Raw genomic sequence first — 20,138 nt, forward strand, 5'->3', positions numbered from 1 at the left:
CTATACAAAGTGATACATGGTGCTTAGATAAAGTAACAAACCTGCACTACACAAAGTGACTGCTTTACTGGGCAAAATGAACAGGTTATACTACACAAATGACAAGATTTCTTTTGTTGTGGTCCACACCTGAGATTTGAAACTTCCATGGAGTCCACTATAATGCTTAAATATTGTCCATATCTTTTATAAAGTCATTTTTTTACTATTAAAACACGATAATTATAGTATAAGTCCGTTACTTTAACCGGCAACCCCGTCAATTTCTTTAGTGTAACCTCTGCATTTTTTATATTGTAATCCCATCACTTTTATTTGAATTCCCAACACATTTTCTAGCTAATCGTGTCACTTCTAGGATAGGATGGATCCATGGTTTGCATAGATCACCTGGCTAAAAATCAATCCCTCACTTTCCATCCAACATCTGATGCCAAGAAAACAGCAAGTTATGGACAGTTCATTTGGTGGGTCACCATCGTGGATGGTCATTTCCAAGGCATATGTTTGCACGGTATCATTTCCCGATGAAGACGAAGAACCTTCCTTATTATTTGAATATGGGTGAACTAAACACAGCAATGCTAGCTAGTTAGAATTGCATCAATTAAATTTTTTCAAGACATGCAAACAAAAATCAGGAGGATTAAAAACTCAAGTGGGTCGCACAAGAGGAAACAGTGTATTTTCAGCGAGCACCGTTGAAATATTCTACTAGCCATAAAAGTATTGTATCAGCCTAAATTTGTTGTGTTTTTACTTCATCCAAGTGGGAATAACCTTATAAGCGGTTTGGATGACATATAAACATCAATGTGGAGCCTAGAAAGGTTTCATCGGTAGGAATTTCATTCCCCAATTTACCATCTCGTGAGATCCACTTGAATTTTTAATTCTCCTTATTTTTGGTCGCATGTCATTAAATGAGCTCGAAAAACGGATGGACGGAATGGATTTCTCACAAACATAGTGGTGGGTCCCACCCAGCATCCTTGGGCCGGAACTGCATCTGAGAGAGGCAGAAATCGGATTGTGTGAGTTACTCGGTACGCTCTTGTCGTGCTGAGTAAACTCTATTAGGCCCACTATGAATTCATGTGGCTTATCAACGCCGTCCATCATTTTTTCATATCATTTTAGGGGTTTAGCTCAAAATTGAAGTATATAAAAAGCTCAATTGACCGTACCAAAGGAAACAGTGGAAGCATTGATTTCCACCGTGGAAACCTTTCTGAGGCCCCCTCTGTGATGTTTATTTATCATCCAAACTGTTCATAAGATCACACAAACATAGATAAAGGGAAAACACAAATAACGTCTTGATCTAAAACTTCCATGGCCCCCCAGGAACTTTTCAACGGTAGAATTCAATTCACACTGTTTCAGGTAGTATGGTCCACTTGAGCTTTGAATATGATTAATTTTTGGTTTAAAGCCCTAAAATTATATGATAAGACGGATAGACGGAGTTGATACAATGCATGAATGATGGTGGGCCCACATAGTTTACTCAGTACGCTTAACGTACTTACTCCCTCTCGAAATCGGATTGCGTACCGAGCGCTTTTATCATACCCAGTAAACTCGGTTGGGCCCACTGTGAATATATGTGGTTTATCCGCACCGTCCATACATTTCCCCTCCTAATTTTAGGGGCCAAGACCAAAATGGAAGTATATCCAAAGCTTAAATGAACCATACCACAGGAAATAGTGTGGAATAATGATTTCCACCGTTGAAACCTTCTTAGGCTCCACAGTGATGTTTATTTATCATCCAGACTGTTCATAAAATCAAAAAGACATGGATGAAGAGAAAAAAAAAACATCAGCTTGATCCAAAACTTTTATGGCCTCCAAGAAATTTTCAATGGCATAGGTTCAATCAAACTGTTTCATGTGGTGTGGTCCACTTGAGCTTTGGGTACTCTTCTATTTTGGGATCAAGCCTGAAATTATCCGTTAAAATGGATTAACAGAGTGGATAAAATAAATAAATAAGGGTGGACCCCACAGACTCCCTACGCTAAGGGTACTGAGTTACCCAGTACGTAATCCGCTTCCAGCTAGCCCTCTCCGTGGGATGCGGATTGAGTTACTCAGTACGTAATCCTACCCCTCCGTCCGGGCAGGGATTTGTGGGGGGCCATGGTGATGTAAGACTTTTATCCACGCCGTTCATCGCTTTTCTCAGGTCGTTTTAAGATATGATTTTAAAAAGTAGGCAGGTCCACAGCTCCAGTCGACCACACCAAAGGAAGCTGTAGTGATAATGACACCACCGTTGAAACCTTTCTAAGGGCTACCATGATTTTTTTTGCCATACAACTTATTAATAAGGTCATTTAGACGTGGATGAAGAGAAAAAACAAATATCAGCTTGGTCTAAGACTTCTCCAGCTCCCAAGAAGTTTTTAATAGTGGACGTTCAATCCCCACTTTCTGGTCCACTTAAGCCTTGGACCTGCCACGTTTTTGCATAGTATATTAAAATTATCCGAGAAAAACGATGAACGGTGTGGATAAAACTCTTACATCACGGTGGACCCCACAGATCCCTACCGAACGGATTACGGACGGGGCGGGGTAGGACGCAATCCCTGTCCGTCTCCTCTCCGTCTGTCTCTGTTAGATAATTTTGATGGATTTTTTTTTAAAATATATTTAAAAACTGTATAGGTGGCACTCGTATGAAGTGGACCAATGAAAACGCTGGAGTCAGCAGGTTCCTGACTCCCGGAAACGCTGGAGTCAGCATGTCTTATTTCTAGCCTAGCAATCCGGTGCATGTATCACAAGAGAGCGGATTGCGCGTGCCCTGGGCACATAGATATACCTGTCCCTGGGACTGTGTGGTGCCCACAGCGTGACAAATCCACTCCGTCCATCTGTTTTTAAAGACCACAAAAATCTAAAACTCAGTCATATATATCCAAAACTCATGTTGGCCATACCACATGAAACAGTGGGGATTGAATGCTCGGGGTGAAAGAAGCTTTGTATCGGGATGATATTTGTTCCTATAATTTTACCTGAGTGATAATAACCATATGAACGGTTTGGATCATATATAAAAAATCATGTTCAACTCTAACAAGGTTTCAACGTAGATATTTCTGTTAACACTTTTTAGTTTGTGGTGGCCTATCTGAGTTTTGGATGATCTGCCCGAGATTAATCCTATCTAATTGTTGTCTCTAAAAAAAGATGGACGGAGTGGTTTTGTAACGGACGTATCTGTCAGAACCACGCAGCCTCGGGCACCGGTATACCTCTTTGCCCGGGGCATATGCAGTCCGCTCTCGTGCAACGGGCGCGGATTAGATACTGACAAGTTCAGCAGCCAAATTGCTACTGAAGTGACGTCACCAAGCTCTGTGGACCCCACCATGATGCGTGTTTTGTATCCATACCGTCCAACCATTTGTAGAGATAGTTTTATGGCAGGAGGAAAAAACATTAGATAGATCTAAAGTTCAAGTGGACCCACCATAGAAAAACGTGAGATCAGTCACACCCACCGTTGAAACATTTATAGGGCCCACCATGATGTTTTTTTCAGATACAACCTATTCATAAGTTAACATAGAGATAGATGAAGTGAAAACAAAAATATAAGCTTGATCGGAAACATCTGTGGCCCCTAGGAAGTTTTGTACGGTGGATGTCACTGTCCCCACTGTTTTCTATGGTGGGGTCCACTTGAACTTTAGATCTATCTCATTCTTTTTCTCCCGACATAAAACGATCTCTCCAAATGGATGGACGGTATGGATACAACAGATACATCATGGTGGGGTCCACAGAGCTTGGTGACGTCACTTCAGTAGCTATTTGGCTACTGACCTTGCCAGTATCTAATCTGCGCGCGCGTGCAACACGGTTCTTTGATATACATGCCCCACTATAAATAGAGTGGATTGGTATTCGACTCCTCAAACGCAAGAGATTTTGAGCATCAAAGTAATAAAAGAATAGCAATGGCATCCAAACCATGCTCTACTCGTATTACATCCCCTCTTTTTCACCTTCTCATGCTTCTATTACTCCCTCTTTCCATCCAGTCCCATTCCACACAACAACATCAGGAACCCTTCAAGTCCCTGGAGGGATGTCACAAGGGTCAGACTATCAAAGGGCTCCATGCGATCAAACAATATCTTGAGAAGTTTGGTTACCTCCCTCACCATGACCACAACAAAACTGGCAGTGGTGACGACGACACGTTTGATGATTCCCTGGAGTCGGCCATTAAGAGTTACCAGCTCAACTACCATCTCAATGTTACTGGCATACTTGATGGGAAGACGCTGCAAGACATGGCGTTGCCACGGTGTGGTGTCCCAGACATTGTAGATGGACGTAGTTGTTCCATGCGCTCTGGGAAGAAGGGCTCCATGGCTCATTTCAGCTTCTTTCCCAGCAACCCCAGGTGGCCTCCTTCCAAGAGACAGCTAACCTATGGTTTCCTCCCTGGAGTTCAGGTCATTGGTGCACAGGACCTGAGGTCTATTTGCAGAAGTGCTTTCGATAGATGGGCGCGCGTGAGCCATTTCACGTTCCAGGAGACTCAAAATGCTAACACTGCAGATCTCAAGATCGGATTTTATAGGGGAAATCATGGTGACAAAGCCCCATTTGATGGGAGCGGTGGAATACTTGCACATGCTTTTGCACCTCCTAATGGAAGGTTCCATTTCGATGCGGATGAAAGGTGGGCCACTAACGCAGTTGCAGGTGCCTTCGATGTGGAATCCATTGCCGTGAATGAGATTGGGCATTTACTTGGACTTGGCCACTCTTCAGTGCGTGAAGCTATAATGTTTTCACATATTTCTGATGGGGTGAAGAAAGTGGATCTGCATGGGGATGATATACAGGGAATTCGAACCCTGTATAATATGCCTTGATTCATGTCTCCATAGGACGTATCTATGTCATTAGGTCTATATATGTTTGTAAATATCCCGACTCAAAATGTCTTCGTGTTTGCTTAAGAAAATAATGGAGTTGGATTATGTTCTAAAAGGATATTTTGGATCTATATTTACAAGTCTGATAGAGAATATATAATAGAGTTTGGATTCTGTTATCAAATGGTTGTTTGGATCTTTATTTACAAGTTTTATTCTCGGAAGGCCTATGTTAACTCTGCTAAACTTTCACTTTACATTCTATATGTGGGAACCGTTTGGTGGAAAGAGTATATAAGGATTGTTTTTGTAGTAGAATACAAAATATATTATGGTTTTGTTGCAAAGACGCTGCCCTTGCACATTTTCATATCAGTTTTAAATGCTGAGAACGGTAAAATTTTATGTTGAAGTGCATATCATAGCAAGAATAGTGACGCGTGCAAAAATGTCCTCCCAAGGTGACGCAAGCAAGAGCTCGAAGAGAGAGCACCGTTGTTCTTCAATCTTGAATTCACGTGATTATTCTTAAATCCATAAGATAAAAAGAAATTTTTGAAAATTTATTGTTCAATAATCTTTAAGATTTCATGATGACATCACTTATGAAAAGATAAAAATAAATTTCTAATTCAAAATTACATAAACTGCAAAATTATAACCTTAATACAAGTCTTAATTCAATTAGAATAGAACTTCTGCAATAATAAGTATCGTAAAAAAATAATAATTATTATAAATTAATCTTATCCATGGATTCCTAGCATGATTACAATCAATCTCTAAAAAAACAAAAATTGAAATTACTAAAAATAGTAAAGCTTCCTAAAGTCCCATTTTTGAACTACAAGTAGTGTGCATTTCCTTGTGAAATGGATGGACGCGACCTACTCTCCAAGTTGGTTGACCTCGGAACCATTAATGTTACATAAAGATCGATAGGGAATGTGTTTTGTGACAATGCTTGGATAAAAAACTACAATTAATTTAATGGTCAACACTTTAAAAGGCAATTTCTTCCTATTTAGATTGAATTTCTTCAAACTGGACATGCCCGGACCAAGTTAAGTCATGGCCAACGTAGGACTGGGCCTAGATTGGATGGATTACTTTTGCTTCAGTTTGGGCTTCTTTTGGTCCAACTATACCAACAACGCATTTGCAGCTTACCCTACATCAGTCCCCTCTACTCAAAAATAACTTATTCCCGAGTTATTCAATAGACTCAGATCATGATATTCATACATATCTGCCATTTTGAACGTACGTGAGATCTCTAGTTCCTTATTCTGTAACTTATTATACGCTCCAGTTGGAAACATCTTCTTATGCAGGTGAACTAGAACATTATTGCCCACTTTAAACACTTGGTGCCGATGCTTATCATTGTTACGGGGAAAACCAAGCTTGGGATTCTTGGACTTTGCTGTTTTTGTCTTTCTTTCTCTTGTTGAGAATGATAGGTAGTGGGATTCTTGTTTTCGAGTTCCGGATATCCTGTTTTTCACCTTTATAATTGGTTTTTGGAATTCTTTTTCTTGGGATTTGAATTTCCATTTTATGGCCTTTTTTTTTTTTGGCTTTTGGGATTCGGATTTCTGAGCTGTTTCTTCCCTCTTTATCTCTTTCTAAATAGAAAATGATATGTCTCGCATGGACGTATGATCCAAACCATTCATCTAATGTATAGTGACACGTGGATGTTATATGCATCAGGTGGGCCTTGCTGCTTAGACGACCTTGCTTACTTTAGGTCAACTCATCTGGTGGGCCACTCCCACTCATGCTCAGAAACTGAGGTGGGGACAATTTAATAAATAGGCACCAACGGTGGACGTTACAGAGCCATGTGGCCCACCCAATTAGTTGACGGGCCTAAATTTGTGATGTTGGTCATTAACAAAACAGTGGCAAATCATGACCGTGCATCAATTGGCCCAGTCTGTGTATAGAGCTGTTTTTGCTGTAATAATCAACCAATATGATATTCGAGCAGATGAGCGGCTCTTGTTCACTTCTTAGTTCAAGAGGGTGGGGCCCATCAGATGATGGATGTGTATATCGAAAGGAGGATTGCACATTCGAACCCGACGAAAATATCCAGGGCAAAAGCACTTTTTTTTTTTTTTAACACACGCACACGCACCCCTTGGGTATCAGATGATGGACAAGATCGTTCATAGAAGATAGGTCCAGTCACAGATGTTTAGGACAGCTGATGAATGGTTTGGATCTTTTACACGTGTAGTAAATGTACGAAACTGAGTGCATGCAAACCGACCTCTTGGGTATCAGATAAAACCCATGATATTAGAACAAAAAAAATAATAAAACAAAATTTAGTACTGGATACTCTCTTCCACTATACTCAGTATCATCACTTACAGGCCAAGCATTCCATGTAGGTGGGGACACCATTTCAGTGATCTGGAACTTTCATCAGGTGGGCCCTATAATGGTTGAAGAATAGATCAAAAGTGGCCTCTCAGTGAATAAATTCCAACCTTCTGATCCATGGACCCTTTGCTAAATTCCAACCTTCTGATCCAAGGACCCTTTGCTATCACACATGGACATACAAATTCAATCATCCTATCTGCTGGCCAAATATAAAACGACAAGGATGTTCAACATTACAATCTTGTGCAGCATGATCCATCCATTGCGGTGCCGACCAGACGTACAGCCCAGACGCTTGAAAGATGGCTGTCGCCTGCACAAGGTGCTAGCCTGAATGATAAGCTGATAAGTCAGGCCAATCTCTCGGCTGTGTTGCCTGGCGGGGCCATCGACAAGGGAGAAAAATAACTGGAAATTTTCAGAGTTCCTACTCATGTTAACATTTCCAAAAATCCAAAAATGGGGCCGTTGTCTTGCAACAGATTAACAGCATTTCCACACCGGCACATGCATTGTTTCATGATTTTTAGAAATTCCAGAGAGCATAGATTCCAAAAATCACAATATTTTTCTCACCTCTAGGGGCCAAACACAGCCTAAGATCAGTGACCAATAGAGATGTTTCTTGATTTAAACTAGACAATGAGAAGAAATAGGGCGAAAATGAATTACGCCAACTATCAGCATGAGTGCCTGAATGATATATAACGACAAAAATACAGAGACATGCATTACAGGAAATTAAATACCAAACAAGAAAAAGGAAGAAGAATCAGAACTAGAGAAACGACAAGACCCGAGTCACGTGACTAGGAAAGCGTCACCTACTATCACGAAGATGGAAGGTGGGGATATCGGAGTGTCAGGGAGGGCCCCACTCGGGCTTTTAACCCCATCCTCATGCTGACTAGGCGAGGTCTTCATGGTGGCACGGGGTCGGGCTAAGCATTCCTATTGCTGGTGTGACTCACTCCTACTTCTGCCTCTTGTAAATCTTGCCCAAGAAGGACTTGAGCACCTCTTGAACTGATTTGCTTGGCTGCGCTTCTATGGATGCAATCAGCTTTTCATAGCTCTTGCTCTCGTACTCCAAATATACATTCTGCAATGTAAAAATTAAAAAATTAAAAAATAAAAATTAAAGAAGTAATCCGAAGTCTGATTGGGGGAGAGATCAAAGAAGTGCTGAAAATGTTATAGTCCACATGCAGGAAGACAACAGAACTTTTGGTCACCAAGGTTCATACTCTTCACATGGCATGTGTATGATGGTCCAAAACATACTTTCAAAACACTGTAAATCTACTTCAAACAAAGCCAAGTTAGCTCCACTAAACACAATCTCAAGCTGACTCACTAGGGAACATGCCCGTTAATGTGACTGGTTACCAACAAACAAGACTAGTCAAGTCAGCTCACTGACTCAGCTGACAAGACAACTCATGGCAACTTGAGAACTGCTTTGTTCATAAAAGTCGAAAACAAAGAGTGAATACCATACACTCACCTCCACTAATGAAGCATAGACATCTAACCGCCATAACATAAGCCGTCTATTTGCTAATTTTAGCTAACCTTATATTCATTTACTATATATAAGTATTTTAGATATTCATAAACATTTTAAATATATTGAATTTAATTATTAAAGACAGAGTCTCTGAGTCGAGTCGACCAAACTGGAGATCAGGTCTTTCTCTTTCTGGGTGAGGGTTCCAACTGATCTAACCATTCATTCTAGAGGATCCATGAATGGGCCATAGACAAAAACCATAATGACTGGACAAGCCCAACCATGTAAAACATGTCATACAAACATCACTTATCAGATTTTAGTGATTACTGTACACCACTTTTTAAATGGCATGACCTCAATATGCATGCATGATTGAGAATCCTCTCTCACACAACCAAAAGACATGTGGCAGGAATCTTAGTAAGATTTCCAAATTAAAATTTTCAGAAGTTCATCTTGAAATGCATGTTGGGATTCTGACCACAATTTTTGGATGATGGGAGATACGTGCACGCTGACTCTTGGTGCACATTGCACCCACAGAAACTTACTCCCTTTTCCTGAATGGTTATGATTGACCCTTCCTAGCTGTCCTAGATGAAGGAACAGAAGGATTGTCATACATGTGACATGCCACACTATTAATGGAACACATAGACTGGATCTCATCCCCACTATGATCTAATCTCCCTATAAATTTAGGGGGAACTATAGAATCCTGCCTTGCAGCAAATACAGAGTTTGCTGACAAACAGTAACCTGTTACTTCGTGGTCCCACCATGGGTCACACCGATTGAAAGATTCTAACCCTTTGATATTTGACCTTTCTTTCATTGAATGTGGACTACACTGTCGACATCTTTACCACCAATGGAAGGGTTAAGATCACCCAATGAGGAAGATTTCCACAGCATCCACCATCCATGATGGTACTCATCATATCGGCAGTTTGGATCACTGAAGCGAGGGCCCAACATGCACATAATCCAGTGGTCATGAACAGGACCCTGTAATTCCTTGTAATTTAAAGAGGTCCATGTACAGTTTGCTGGATTTCAGTTTGTATGACAGTTCTAAAACCCAAAAAGTTTACTCAACTCAAAGTCCAGCTGTGTTGGGTTAAATCTGATCGAGTCAAGTTGACTCTGTCACTCAGCCAAGTTTCAAGTTAAGTCACAGATGGAACTATAGTTTGTATAGGTACGCCTTTCGCTCAGTGACCCCTATGGTAGGTCCTGCAACTAACGGTCCATGCAGTATCTCCCTGATGGGAAAATCCTAGCCATCAATTGGTACACTGCAGATAGAAGTTAGGAAAGAAAGTACAACAGTCCACATTCAACTGGGAAAAGATCAAAGCTTCAATGGCTGGATCTCAAATAATAACAAAAAAGGTCTATGCGGGCATCAATGATGGAGCTCATCACATCGATGGTTTGGATCATTGAGCCATGGGCTCCAACAGTACAAATTTAACATGTGAGAAACATGTACATATTCTAGCATCGAGCTTTGTGTAACACCTCTAATTTAAAGCATGAAATGTTGTATAATGCATAAAATTTTGGCAACTTGTAAATTAAAAAACAAGGAGAGGACTGAATTCAAACCTCAAGGTCAAGATCTTTGTAAAGTTGCTTCACCTTAGCTACATGGGCAGCATCTAGCTTCCCGTAGTTCTCCTGAAACAGACACCAAAGATGAGCAATTCCAACATGACTTTCAAAGGATAATGGCACAAGTGAGGAAAAGGAACTGCTCTTACAGATAGTATTTTCTTCTGGTTCTCATCAGCACGTTCAAGGGCTTGCACAACCAACCAGGAGCACTTAAAATCTTCAATGTCTGTTCCTATCTGATAACGCACAAAGACACAGCACCATGTTTTATAAGAAAATAGATCTATGGCTTTTACAGCCAATGGACAGAACTTACTTGATAGACAAAGGACAGCTAACGCAACTGGGAGTAGGATTTTCAACCCCAAAAGCCTACTCCCGTGCAAAGAACTGGGCCAAGCATCAAGTTTGCCCCCTCATGTATATGCTGCAGAAACATCAGAGTGGTACATCGGGCAGGCCATAGATGTATGTTGAATGTGGATCGTTAATGTTTTCATTGTAACCATCCATTTTATTCAGACAGACATGGCCAATATGACAAGCAACCAAGTATTGCTCGCACGTGCCACATTGGCAAGGTTGAGAATCCTGCCCTCACGAGTAGCATTCAATGTTTCTCTTAACTCTTAAGGCAATCAAAAAATAAAAGCAGTACAAATTTTCCATTCAATGCTCTCAGATGTCAATAGCGGCTTCCCAGCTTACCTTACCAATGACTTTAGGATCACCATAGCAGTCAAGATAATCATCCTAGAAAAAGGAACTCCAATCATTAAAACGTATCTAAGCTCTTCTTAGAAATTAAGTGAATAATACTATTAAACCCACCCCATTCGATAAATGCACCCTTTCTTTTTTACCTTTGGCAATGCAACAATACAAAGTTCATTCCAATGCCAATAGTAGAAAGGAAAAGGGGTGATCTATCAACCGGGGTGAGGTTAGATATCAATTCCCCCAATGATAAATATTTGCATATTACTTTCAGCAAAAACAATTACCTGTACTTGGAAGTAGGTTCCCATTTCTATGAGAATGTTTTTCACATCAGTAAAGTTGTCCAGGTTCTCACCCGACATAAGCAATGCACATGCAACCTGTCCATGCATTGTGAAAGAAATGAAAATAAAATCCACATGGTAGAGCAAGATATATTGCTTGGCAATAAAGACAAGCAATTAAAAAAAAAAAAAAAAAATCTACAAATTCACGGAAGATCAGGGTCTATGTGATGTAGTTATTGTTCTGTGCAATAAATCCTTGACATGCGAGAATATCACTCCCCGATAAAAACCATAGGTTCAATAGTCGAAAGAACATCATCATCATCATCATCATCTAAGCCTTATCCCAATTAATTAGGATCGGGTACATGAATCCCATTCCACCATTCCACTCTATCAAGGGCCATAACTTTAGTTAGACTACAAGTCATCAAGTCTTTTCTTACCGTCTCTACCCACATCCTTTTTGGGCTTTCCCCTTGCCCCTTTAGAGCCTTCAACTTGTACCCACTCCTAAGCCTGATGTAGGACGTGGCACAGATGCATTCCTGGTATGGTTGGACTAAAAGAAGGCCAAACAGAAGCAGTAGTCCGTCAAATCCGGGCCCAGTCCTACGTAGGGCACGACGTACTTGGGCCCCAAGCATATCTCCAGTTCGAAGAAATTCAATCCGAATAGGGAGAAATTGTCGTTTGAAGTGTGAACTGTAAGTCAGCGATAATTTTTTATCCGGGTATCATTACAGAACGGACGACCTATCAATCTTTACCATAACAGGCCATTCGAGGTCAACCGACCCACGTAGTGGATCGCGTCTTTCTATTTTGCGAGAAAACACACGCTTCCAGTTCAAAAAAGGGATTTTAGGAAAAATTTACTATTTTTAGTAATTTTGAATTTTGTCATATTTCTTTATTTTTAGATTTTTAGATTTCCTTCTTTTAAGAGATTGATTGTAATCATGCCAAGAGTCCTTTGGGAATCCTCTAGTAAAGTTAATTTAAGACTTTCTATTTTTTTAACTTACTATTTCGGGTAAGTTCTATTCTAGTTGAATTAGGACTTCTATTATGGTTAGAATTTTACTAATTTGGGTAATCTTGAATTAGAGTTTTTTTTTCTTTGTCAATGTAGTAATCGGGAAATCATACACAATTACACATTATTGATTAATAAAATTCCAAATTTCCTTCTTCTTTTTTTCCCCTTGTGGATTCAAGAATAATCTCGTGGATTCAAGGTTTTGCAGACTTGAGGTATATGGTGATCTTCCTAATCACACCCTTCCCTGCATCAAAGCCTTATCTCAATTAATTGGGGTTGGATACATTAATCCCATTCCACCATTCCAATCTATCAAGGGCCATAACTTTAGTTAGACCACAGGTAATCAAGCCTTTTCTTATTACCTCCACCCACGTCTTTTTTGGGCCTTCCTCTTGCCCCCTTAGAGCCTTCAAATTGTACCGACTCACAGTTTCTAACCAGTGCAGTTATTGCTCTCCATTGCACACGACCAAACCACCTAAGTCTACTTTCCCTCATCTTTTTACCTATTGGTGCTACTGCTAAGTTCCTTGTCTCGAATGCAACCAACAGTTGAAAGATTAAAAATAAAAAAAATAAGAAGAGAAATAAATAGCATTCCTTTTTTGTTGTTTTCATTCATAATGTGTTGTTTTCTCATTAAGCTTATTTCTGTAATTTTCCTGGTGAGGAAAAACTGTGAAGCATCCAAGCTGTGTACCAAAATCAAGAGGATTGGATTGTGGTAGCATCCTGTACCAGAAAGGGACAATCAAATAGAAGGTTATTCCACACTCAACAGGCAACAATCATAATTGGACCATTGATTTTTGGTACGCCTCGTGGATGGTCTCTATCCCAAAAATCAAGGGGGTTGGACTCTGGCAGCATCCAAGCAGTGTACTAGAAAAGGACAGTCACACAGAAGGATAGTCCACACTCAACAGGCAACAACCATAACAGTTTCATAATCTAAGTTGTCCAATCATTTTGATTTCTGGCCTATAGCCCATCCACATGGTGACCAACCAGATTTTAGTTCCAATCGCCATACATGTCTGTCCAGTTATGATGAAGGAACTGCATAGAACCTCTGTGATGCACACATCATAATAGCATTATGTTCAATATGCAAATAGACATGATCCAGTGACAAAAGTATGCTGATAATAAAATGAGAGTCATCACTTACTGGAAGATAAAATGAATAGTAGGCGGTTTTGTACTGAACAATGCGACAATAACTGCATTGCAATTCAACCATTTTTGTAGATTAGCAATGACCAAAAAGCAAGGCAGGGTGATCAAAAGTTAAAACTGTATGAAGCAAAGGAGTTCTGTCTGCTTGCACATGTCTCCACACATGGCCACACATGCAATCTGGGATTTAAGCCATTCATCTGCAATGCCCCACTGTTGCCCAAAAGTATGACAGGTCCACTTATGAGGTGGATCGCAAGTGACTGTGGACCATCAACACTCTTTTTGACCCGCTTAATGTTGGCATTCATACATGGCCCACCTGATGTGTTCACCAACCTGAGTTTTGAAGCAGGTCATCAACATGGTATGAGTCACCTTATGCCTGGACTGAATGTCCCACAAAGACAAGCCATGCGAGTGTGTGCGGAGATGAGTAGGAACATGCTTGAGGGCATAACTGAGCTTGTAGCAAAGGATTGGCCAGGGCAACTGAGAAGTGGCAACAGAGGACAACTGATATGTAATAATTTAAAAAAAAACGTCTCCAACATTGTAAGTCAACTAAGCAAGTCAGCAAAGTCATCTTATTCCAAGGATGAGTAATGCAAGAAAGAACACAAGAAATGAAGAGTGTGTTTGGATGCACTATCGAATTGAATTGCAATTATTAGTCTTGGTCTAACAAAGTGGAAATAACCAAATTGCATTTCCTTCCTAAGCATTCATCTTGATTGTGATGCCGCCCACCCCAAGTGTGCCCCTGCATCCCACGGGCCACCTCACTTGAGCCCAGTGTGAAAATGCCCCCACATTAATCACCCCCGGTGAAAAATCTCGAACACGAGACCTCCCGCTCTGATACCAATTTGATGCAGGACAATGAACCGCTTACTCTAAAAGCCTGAACTGATAGAGCATGGCAAATTAATCCCTTCATCTCATAGCCCAGGCCCCAAATCCATGGGTTAGGGGCTCAGCCGAACCCTCCTCGTGGGCCCTAAATCCATGGGTTCTGCCTCGCATGAGCCACTTGCCTCACACAGGCCCCAAATCCATGGGTCCGCGGGCCACCCACCCTAAGTGTGGCCTTGCATCCCATAGGCCACCCCACTCAAGCCCGGTGTGAAAATGCCCCTGCATTAGATTGTCTGGGCTCCAAATTGTAATAACTAACTTTTAAGTTGAACTCCAAACAAACATAAAACTGCAACACAAGGGCTACTTCCACATCATCTATACAAGGCAAGGTATTCCAAATCGGTTATATAACAGCTGTTACATAACAGTAACGGTCATAACCATTTTGCTTTAGAGGGCCAAAACAGCCGTTACAGAAAAAAAAACAAAAAACAAAAAAAAACAAAAAAACAAAAAATAAACAGGTCATAACGGCCCTGTAACCGTTTTTTGCAAAAAATCATAACGGTAACGGTGGTGGCCGTTACGGTCACCGTTACAGTTATGGAACACCTTGATACCAAGAATCAATCTAAAGGTTCGAAATTTCCTCACATACACTGGCATTGTGTACTTGGACAGATCTTTTTCTCCTTCATGAGTAGTGATCAAATCTAGCATCTGTCCTGAAGCTGTCTGAAACTCCACCTGTCAAAAAGCATAGAGGTGAATCATAACTATTGTATTAAAAAAATAGTGAGAAATAAATTCGCCAAAATCAACAAAAAGACAAGCACCTCATTGAATAAATCCAGGAGATCCACATAATAAGACTTTTCCCTGAAATTCTTTCTGATAATTATAGGAACATGGTTGCGAAGTAGAATCCCATCATTGATTGCAATCATGTCAACCTATATTAAGAGCTCTACACAAGTCAATAGTTTTCCCTACCAGGTCAAAATGATAAACATAATAACGCCTGTAAAGCTTCGGTTGTAGAAAGGATGGACAATGTCTGGAGACTAAAGAAATATAAAGCACAGGAACTTGATATTCTCAGCCTTCAGGTGAAAAAAATAAAATAAAATCTTTCATTTGATTCCATCAACATGATGGCAATCAGATGCATGAACAGCCAACGTCTAGTATTCTTACAAATAATCCGTCTTCTAACATGCACCTTCTTCAAAGTACACTGACATTTAGTGGCCTCTTTAAGATTGCACTCCAGCATGGATACAAACATTCACTTCACATTTTAAGAAAGGAAAATGTACAGTGCTTGATTGAGATTTGCCTGGCCCAATAAACTTTACATTGGGAGCCCATATTATGGTTATCCAAATCATTTATTTGGTGAGTTCCTTGGTGCATGGAAGATCCCATAAAAAACTCCCCTACCTGATGATACCAACCATCTGACTGAACCCATGTTAATGTGAATAATTGGCAGTACTTTTCCATTTTACTTGGATCATCTAATAGTGGAGACAATAGGGACTGGCTGATCTCCTGGTGTGACCCACCATATCAGACACTTAGATTACCGGTAGACTTCTGGGTCAACAAAAAATTCGTGGTTCTTTTGCGCAATCATAATATAATAACTCTTTTAAAAGTGTAGGTTGCAATTTCAATTTCATAGGGCATGATGCAAAAACGGACAAAGCACGGCACAATTTTCACACATAACAATGTGCAACATGATGAATGTCTGCCACTTCTAGTCATTGTAGCTCCTACCTAGGCATCTCAAAAATGCATTACAGGAAGAAAAAAAAAACCTCAACCAACACAAACCTTAGGCACTCTGAACCAACAAGGCTGACCCCGCCGTGTGTGCGATCCATCCATAATATCATCGAGGACAAGAAAATATGCTTGAAGCTGCAGGTATTGTTTTCAATAAAGCTTCAGATAGCTATCAACAATAACTGTCAGAAGAATGATAACAGTGACATAGCTTTCTAGTACCAGAACATCATGTTTCATTAATATCTATTGAAGAATACTTCAGATTAAGACTATACCCATTCAATACACCACCCAAGTGAGCATGAAAGGAAGATTTCATCTTCGCTTAGTTCCTGTCCATCTTTTAACAACTTGTAGCTATCAATCACAGATAAGCCACGATTCAGTTTCCCTGACAACAACACAAATCAATCAGGGTCTGGCAAGGGGAACATGCTCCTTCATATCATGCATATAGATCTTGGAGAGGAGCTTAGGCACAGCAAAACCGACCATAAAGATTATTTAATATAAAATGATACAGGTACTAGGGCCTATTCCCCACCTCCAGGTACATTGTACTCCAGCATCTGCGATATGAAGACATGGACACAAGCCGTTAAAAGAGGGAGAATACATTATCAAGGCACAAAAATGTGTAGAAATTCTACATAAACAAGTATAACAGATTATATGAAGCTTCAAACTCAAAATTCAATGTGAATAAAAGAACAAAGATGTGGATATAATTTATAACTACAACAAAATCCAGTACAAAACATGAATATGTGATCCCAACTCAGCCCCTCAGATTTTCTACAGAGATTCTCCTTTCCCGATAATCAACATAAACATTTATTAATAAGAACAAAGACATAATGTGGGAGGCAAAGATTCCCCAATCTATGTGGAAGACCTCAAAACAACTTTCCTGCCTGACGATAGATACTATAATCGGAATGTATTGCAGACAGAATGTAACTACACCTGCCACAGCATAAATAGCAGCATCTGTACTGTTAAAAGAATGTGATCATACTTGCCAAGTCACATTTATCACTGCATGGAAAAAAAAGTGAACAAGTTGTTCTCAAAAATAGAAAAGGTTGTGTAAGGCACAATCGATCTTGTCTTTGTAGCAACTATGAAAAGGAAGAGATGTTGGCGAAAATTTCCTCCATGGGCTGTCAATTGAAGTTAAACCCATGCCCCTCTTGGCATGATTGCTATAGAGATAGCAATTTAGCATCCATGAGGTGTGATTCAGTCTCAATTGTTGTCAGCAGATATCCAAATATGCCAATGCCAGTTCCATTATGTTAACCGTCCTTTAAAAGTACATAAACTAGTTATGCATTTCTGGCAAGATTCATGTTCATACAATCTATAACTGCTATATTAAAACAAATGCTCAAATGACAATCTCAACTGTTAGACACTTAAAACTAGTATAGCTTAAGCCTGAGACTATTTGTTAGTTTCTTACAGTCATCTCTCATGCAAATATACAACATGAGCTCTTTGCTTCTTTCTTAGAGATGGTTCTTCAGTATGCATGCATTCTTCTTGTTCTTTAATAACGTTCTAATAAAATACACATTTTTGGGGATTATCTGCTAATTCTTAAACCAAATCTGTCGATGAGTTTTCTACTTCTTACTTCTACCATAATAGGTCAAAAGGGAAGAAACACCATTCCATGCCAAAAAATGACAACAACAAAAATCTGCTAAAAAACTAACAAGTTCAAAAGAAATTTCTTAAAGTATAATAATTGAGAAATGGCTATCTAGTCCTTTTTTTAATCAATAATCAAATTTATTAGGACAAAAACAAAGGAGCATACAAAAGGGAGTAAGAGCTATCTATCATGGACACCATGCACTAAGCTACTTATCATATGTCCTCACCAAAAATTGGATGACACAGCACATCCGTCTGGCGACATGAGCGATTCGTCTGATGGTCCACAGTGCAGATGAGCCATGGCTTGAAAATTACATGATCAGAGAATCCTAGAGTCTAAGAGGTGGAAATTTCCGATAGAATGTTGTCCATTAATTTTCCATCACCATCCATTGCACTGTGAGTCCAATTTATGTGAAAACATGAGACAAGTGGCTTGCAAGTGCAGCACACAGGTCAGATCTCCCAAATTAAAAATAATACTGACTATTTGATTTTGTTGTCAAAATTTTACAATCACCCAATTGGTAAAATTATAGGTCAATAACCAATCCATGGTGGTGCCACCAGATGAATGGTTTGGATGGATCGACTGCTACGCCGCATGCTTGTGCAAGCACGTGAAAAGTAGCTCGTGTGAGTAACACACAAAATTTTCATTTTTTTTATTGGCAGCAGAAATTTCAGGTAGAAGCCAGGAGAGTATTACAGAAGATGCACCTAGCAGCAACAGAGAGTGACCGTCATGTCACTCACTTGTTAGCAAGTCTATTGGCCACCCATCAGCTTCTCTTGACACCAAAGAACAGAGCTCCCAAGCTCCCAAAGAAAAATTGAAAAAAACTCAAATCAACCAGATATGTGAATCAAGCGTTCAATTCAAGGTCCCGACATACCACCCAAAGTAGACTAGAAACAACAAGCCAGCTTTTAGGAAGAAACATAATGAAATTCTTTAGGCATATAAAGAGATCCCTCATTCATCATAAACACAGGGTATTTTATTTGTCAAGAAAAACCGTGAATTCTCACACCCCACCTTATCCTCACTAGCTAATGGCCATTTTAGCAGAAAGCCTTTCAGGGGAGAGTACTTCCAGCCATTTCCATGAATCCAAACGCAAGAAAATAGCCCAAATCATGAAAAGGAATTCTACCAATCACCGTTCCCATGCAGCCAAACGACCCTATGAAGTGTTAAGATAAAGAAAACAGATCTCCTAGCATTCACCTTGACCCCACTAGCTATATGGCCTTCTTGGCGGACTGCCTTTCCAGTGAGTGTTTCCAGGCATTTCCATGAATCACGAGAAACAACCTAATTTATGAAGATGAATTCTACAAATCGTCTGTCCAATGCAGCCAAACCAACCCTAAAGATGAATTCTACAAATCGTCTTTCCCATGCAGCCAAACGACCCCTAAAGATGAAATCTACAAATCATCTTTCCTAGCCAAAACCTGTTCTTCAACCCAGACACGAAATGCAGATCTTTCTTACCCGATCGATCCATTGGCGAGAATCTTCAGTCCAATCAAAAGCGAGATCTTGAAGTAGATCAGATTTCAGGCGAGCATAGACCTGCAGAAATACAGATCTCAGGCCGCTGGTTTTTCCATTGGAATTAGCAGCAGCCATGGAAGAAAAGGTTGAAAGATGTAGAGAGCGTCTGTATGAGAGAATGACAGAGAGGGTGGACCGTATTTATAAAGGAGGAGTACGCCTTGTGCACGCGTCGTGTTGTACGCAACCTCGTGTTATAAACAAACCGTGGGGCCACTTGGAGATAAAGTGCTGAGAAATTTGGGACCCTGGACCCCACATGTTATCCAGCTGTTTTACGAAACAATACAAACTTTGTTTTGCAACTTAGACCTGCGCGTACGGACAGCGATTTTGAGGACGAAGATACCCCTCCTTTCACGGAAACGGATTGGGTACTCCGCCTGCCACCAGCCAATGGCGGATGGTCAGTGGTCTGTGGGCTCCACCATGATGTATGTTTTTCATCTATTCCGTCCATATACTTTTTCAGATCATTTTATGGTATGAGACAAAAAATGAGGTATATACAAATCTCAAGTGTACCACATTACAGGAAACAGTGTTGAATAAGCGTCAACCATTAGAAA

At 40.2% G+C, this 20,138-nt stretch overlaps 2 protein-coding genes across 2 annotated transcripts; one reads left to right on the forward strand and one right to left on the reverse strand.

Moving 5' to 3' along the window:
• The first annotated feature begins 3,967 nt into the window (after positions 1 to 3,967).
• On the forward strand, positions 3,968 to 4,909 carry LOC131217312 (metalloendoproteinase 2-MMP-like). The gene has a single exon (XM_058212225.1). It carries the CDS (start codon positions 3,980 to 3,982, stop codon positions 4,907 to 4,909), a length of 930 nt encoding a protein of 309 aa, XP_058068208.1. The 5' UTR covers positions 3,968 to 3,979.
• Positions 4,910 to 7,980: 3,071 nt separating this feature from the next.
• On the reverse strand, positions 7,981 to 19,694 carry LOC131257918 (farnesyl pyrophosphate synthase-like). Its single transcript, XM_058258861.1, has 12 exons — positions 19,507 to 19,694; positions 16,885 to 16,909; positions 16,616 to 16,731; positions 16,386 to 16,472; positions 15,380 to 15,496; positions 15,202 to 15,290; positions 13,675 to 13,726; positions 11,453 to 11,548; positions 11,157 to 11,201; positions 10,595 to 10,684; positions 10,440 to 10,511; positions 7,981 to 8,414 (listed from the first exon to the last, which is right to left on the reverse strand). Exons 1-12 carry the CDS (start codon positions 19,642 to 19,644, stop codon positions 8,286 to 8,288), a joined length of 1,056 nt encoding a protein of 351 aa, XP_058114844.1. The 5' UTR covers positions 19,645 to 19,694; the 3' UTR covers positions 7,981 to 8,285.
• Positions 19,695 to 20,138: the final 444 nt, after the last annotated feature.

The sequence above is a fragment of the Magnolia sinica genome, chromosome 10, assembly GCF_029962835.1.
Source record: "Magnolia sinica isolate HGM2019 chromosome 10, MsV1, whole genome shotgun sequence".
Lineage (NCBI taxonomy): Eukaryota > Viridiplantae > Streptophyta > Magnoliopsida > Magnoliales > Magnoliaceae > Magnolia > Magnolia sinica.